This window comes from Meleagris gallopavo, unplaced genomic scaffold (genome assembly GCF_000146605.3).
Source record: "Meleagris gallopavo isolate NT-WF06-2002-E0010 breed Aviagen turkey brand Nicholas breeding stock unplaced genomic scaffold, Turkey_5.1 ChrUn_random_7180001832202, whole genome shotgun sequence".
Classification (NCBI taxonomy): Eukaryota; Metazoa; Chordata; class Aves; order Galliformes; family Phasianidae; genus Meleagris; species Meleagris gallopavo.
Window position 1 is genome coordinate 1 of NW_011104179.1, and position 4,380 is coordinate 4,380.

At 48.8% G+C, this 4,380-nt stretch overlaps 1 protein-coding gene across 1 annotated transcript; it reads left to right on the forward strand.

Annotated features, from left to right (window-relative positions):
- Nucleotides 1-15: 15 nt before the first annotated feature.
- Nucleotides 16-2,340, forward strand: LOC109364264. Its single transcript, XM_019610916.1, has 2 exons — nucleotides 16-1,125; nucleotides 1,217-2,340. Exon 2 carries the CDS (start codon nucleotides 1,301-1,303, stop codon nucleotides 2,249-2,251), a length of 951 nt encoding a protein of 316 aa, XP_019466461.1. The 5' UTR covers nucleotides 16-1,125; nucleotides 1,217-1,300; the 3' UTR covers nucleotides 2,252-2,340.
- The last annotated feature ends 2,040 nt before the right edge of the window (nucleotides 2,341-4,380 follow it).

Sequence of the window (4,380 nt, forward strand, 5' to 3'; positions counted from 1 at the left end):
CAGCTTTATTTTTATTATCACTTTCTCCATTTTCCTATTGTTGAAAGTTAGGATTAGTATCCCTGTAGTTGAGACCTTCAGATCAGATACACACCGGGAGCTCCAGGGTGCCTCTCTATTGTACATGACTACTGCTCCAGGTTTTATCTGGAAGGAATTTTTTAGTTCTGTAAGCACCAAAAGTAGGAACACACTGTCCACATCTAGCAATCACAACTAAAAATTTCTGAAATGGGCAAGTATGACAGCAGTGTTCTTACGGCACTTCTCCCAGCTTCACCAACCGTTAACTTTTCTGCTTAACTTCCTTATGTCCAGCACTCTGGGCAAGGGGACGAACTGAACACTCATTTACTTTGGGGTATCTTATGACACTGTCTCAGTGAAGATATCTGTGAAGAATTTGGATTGTTATGCAGCAGCCAGGAATGTTAAACTGGAAACCAGAAGTTAGGCTGAGAGAATCTCTTAGAATCATTAACGTTGGAAAAGACGTCTAAGATGATCAAGTCCAACTATCAGAGAGAAACACAAACTTTTACTGAATAAGCCTTCTTGCTGTACATGCCATGGCCAGAGTGACCTGATGGGGCCCATGGGAAGATGTGGCCAAGACCCTGGTGATAGGTGTGAAACACCAGTGCCAAGCACACGAGATGTGGGGAACGGAGTGGGAAGTGGCACTGGGAAAGACCCAGAAACTTGTGCTGGGGGCTGGGGCAAGTGCTGCAGCGGAGGACTGCTCACTGTGATGACCCAGCAATGGACTGTGGCGTCAATGTGGTGTTGGCAGTTATGTCCACAAGTGTAGGTCAAGTGGAAGTGACGCCCAGCAGCTTGGCCAAGTGATGACCTGAGACATCTCCAGGCAACTGATTGTGACCTCACAGCCCCCACTGCCTTACTGTGGGTGCAGCAGCCCTGCCCAGCAGTTCGTGCCTGGACTCCGACCGAGCGTGAGTGCGAGGACTGGAGTGTGAGAAGCGCGAGCTTTGGTGCTGAAACGTGCTCTGGGTGCTGCTAGCGCAGCTCTCAGTTGCTGTCTCAGAGCCATTTGTTCTTTATCCCGACCCTGCTGGGAGCAGACAGACGGGACATCCCAGAGAGGCGCGTGCAGCGGCATAGGTAGGCGGCACAGGGACTGATGGCTGGGGGGGCCATCTTGAGGGACCCTTCCCAGGCTGGTGTGTGACTCATGTTGCTTATCCTCTTCCAGAGTGACACCTGCTGCTGTAGCGTTACTGCTGGGGAGTGCGTTGCCATCTCCCACTCCCTCTAGCCTGCTGCAACTGTTGGAACCATGGAGGCAGAATTAGACACCCGCTGCCCCATATGCCTGGAGAACTGGGACAGCGTGGCGTACACCATGCCGTGCTGCCACCAGTTCTGCTTTCCCTGCATCGAGCAGTGGACTAGGATCAGGCTACAGTGCCCACTTTGCAAACGAGGTGTGCAGTCCATCATCCACACCGTGCAAGCAGACGATGACTTTAAGGAGCTGGTGTTTAGACCAGATGCAGGGGCATCCACTGCCACATGGGACCCCACAGTCAACCAGGAAGTCTGGCCAAGGCCTGAAGTGCCCAGGCGTCTTCTGGGCGGCCTCTCCCCTGACACCTGGGCTACCGTCTTCAGGGACCACCCGGCCCTGCTGCAGCCCCTGTGGTCCTGGCTGCGACGAAAACTGCACCGCATCCTGGGCAACGACGAGATACATGCAAATATATTGGCACAGAGTGTCATCTGGGCCCTGCTCCACATCGGCTTGGAGGAGGAGGTCCTAGTAGAAACTCTGGATTCCGACCTGGAGGGCCGCACGGTGACCTTCGTACAGCAGTTCATCGCTTTCACCGTGCGGAGGTGTGGCAGAGAGGCCCACCGCCGGCTGGGCCTCAACGTCCCTCCTGCTGCTGGGGCAGAGGAGGCCAACTCTGCATCACAGCCCAGAGCTGCCCCAGGAGAGGAAGCTGCTGTCCCCGGCCCAGCACCCTCCAGCAACCCTGCAAGCCCCATCAGGGGCGAAATGCCGGGCGGGACAGCAGAAGAGCTCAGTCGGAGTCCCAGCCGCTCACATTCCAACCGTGTGACTGGCAGTGCAGAGCAGGCCGTGGCTCACGAGGTGCCAGAAGAGCCGGTGGCAGGGCCTTCTGGCACCAGCCCACCTGAGGGGAACCGGCGAGCCCCAAAGAGGAAGGCCAACTCCCAGGCCTCAGAATCTCCAAAGAAGAGGCCACCCAGACGGCAGGAATAGAACAGTGGCAGAGCTGCTGAGACTGGGGACGGCATCTCTTTGTGTTCAGAAATGCTGAAAACATGCAGATCTTCTTATTGCTGACTCAGCCTTTGTTATTTTTATATTATTATTACAAATAATAATTAAAAAAAACAAATAAAAAATGGTTTGGAAAGGATCTTTATGGTATCTAGTTCCAACCCCCTGCTGTAGGCAGGGACACCTCCCTCCAGACCAGGTTGCTCACAGCCCCATCCAGCCAGAAGATTCAGAGGTCCATCAGCTATACATGTGCATGCACACTCAGAAATAAAACACGTGCGGAGGACATAACTGAGTGAACTCTTAAACTAACGAATGCAAGACAGTTTCCAAAATGATTACAGTACTCTGAATTGTCCATGAAGAAGCTACTCACATCTGTGTGCCGGCAGGAAGCTGCACTCCCACCGCATGGGCCTTTGTAGGCAAGAGCTCCATTTGTGCAGGAGGAGAGACAAAGCATGGCGATTCCTTCTAGTTCTGCTTTGCTTTTTAGCATTATTCCATTTCTAAGCAGGCAAATTTGAAACATTCTTTACATCATAATCGATTTTAAAATCCGAACAGACTTGATTTTCCAGTTAGCTGTAATTACTGCAAAAGGTTTTCTGCCTCAGAAAACCACCCTGTGGTGGAGGTCTGTAGCTCTTCACAGGCACAATAAGAAGCTCTCAAGCTCCAAAATCAGTGAAACAGATGCAAACATCAGTATTATAAAATGTCTTATTAGAATGGAGAAGAACTGTTTCTGTCCTTTAAAACTCAAGGACAGCCACCCACTCTCCTTCCATTGTGCATTGCAGTTATGTTGTTCTAGTCTGCAGGGGACTTCTGTCAGATGCTTGCAGTATCTGTGTATTCAAGAGGCTGAGTAAGGCGCCTAGGTTAACGGCAGCTGAGTTCCCTGCTCATTTGCTTCTCCATATAGTTCTCAAAATCCCTATTTCTTTTTTCTTGATCCATCACATGTAAGACCAAAACCAAATAAAAGCATCCAGTCTAATTCTGTAAGGTCCCCGAAGTACTGGGAACCAACACCACTGGGATGAAATCTGTCCAGAAAGCAATTCATTACATATTGATGGAAGGGAAACCCGCGTGCTCCTCATTTCCTTTGGCCGGATACTGGCACCTCAAACCAGCAGCGACAAGGACATAACAGGTGGAGATTCTCCTATGTTTTGCCTCTCAGAGCTTTTCCAAATATTCCATGTTGATTCTCCGTTGTGCACAAGCAGTTATACAGTTGACTTGCCTAATGTCTATATTAATTTTGGTACATTTTTAATTAGCAGATAGCTAATTAACATAGTATAAGGTTATCTTGTTAAATGTTAATTGGATATGTAAGCATTCTTTACAAGTTAATATTCGGAGGAAAAATATGTAATATGCATTTGTTGCCTGTGTCATTCTGAATTAATTACATGACAGCCAGATTTATCCCTTCCCAACTTGAGAACCCTCAATAAGTACTCTTTTAAGAATCAATTGATACTTAATTAATATGTACTGGCTGTCCTATTTAATTTAAATGAGTTCTTTCAACAAGTTACAGTGCTGCAGAGAGGCGCAGTGCTCCCACAGTGACACGGAGCACTTTCTGCTGAAGGCACACGAGGGTGCTGTGAGAAAAGGCTGGTTGTTGCCAGCCCACATTTCATGGCTGGGCTCACAGCCTCCTCCTTTCTTCTTCTCAAAAACAAAAACTACCCACACAGTAATCTTTATGAAAGTTGCATGTACTGCACTGTATCTCATTCCGCGGGGCTTCGCATTGCTCAGGGCTCTGTGATAGCTCCCTACCTGGATGGTGTTTATTACATTAGATGATGAGGTCGGTAACCTTCTCCCCCGATCAGGTAGGAAGAGAGGTCCGCATTCCTTCACTCCCCTTTTATGTTATCTTCACTATGTCTACTGATGAGATACGTGCAGATTTAGCTCATTGTTTCGGCGCATTGATATTCCTACCTACAGGAGAACAGCATGATTGAGTCCCCGAGGGGCTGAATTCTGGGATGAATGCATGGCAATGATGTTCACATGTAATTTATTATGTGTATGAAATCCTTGACATCAGCAAAATGGTTGCAGAGTTTGCC

Bases quoted from the DNA above. Each gene is read 5' to 3' on its own strand.
- LOC109364264 (XM_019610916.1), top strand. From the start codon at position 1,301: ATGGAGGCAGAATTAGACACCCGCTGCCCCATATGCCTGGAGAACTGG.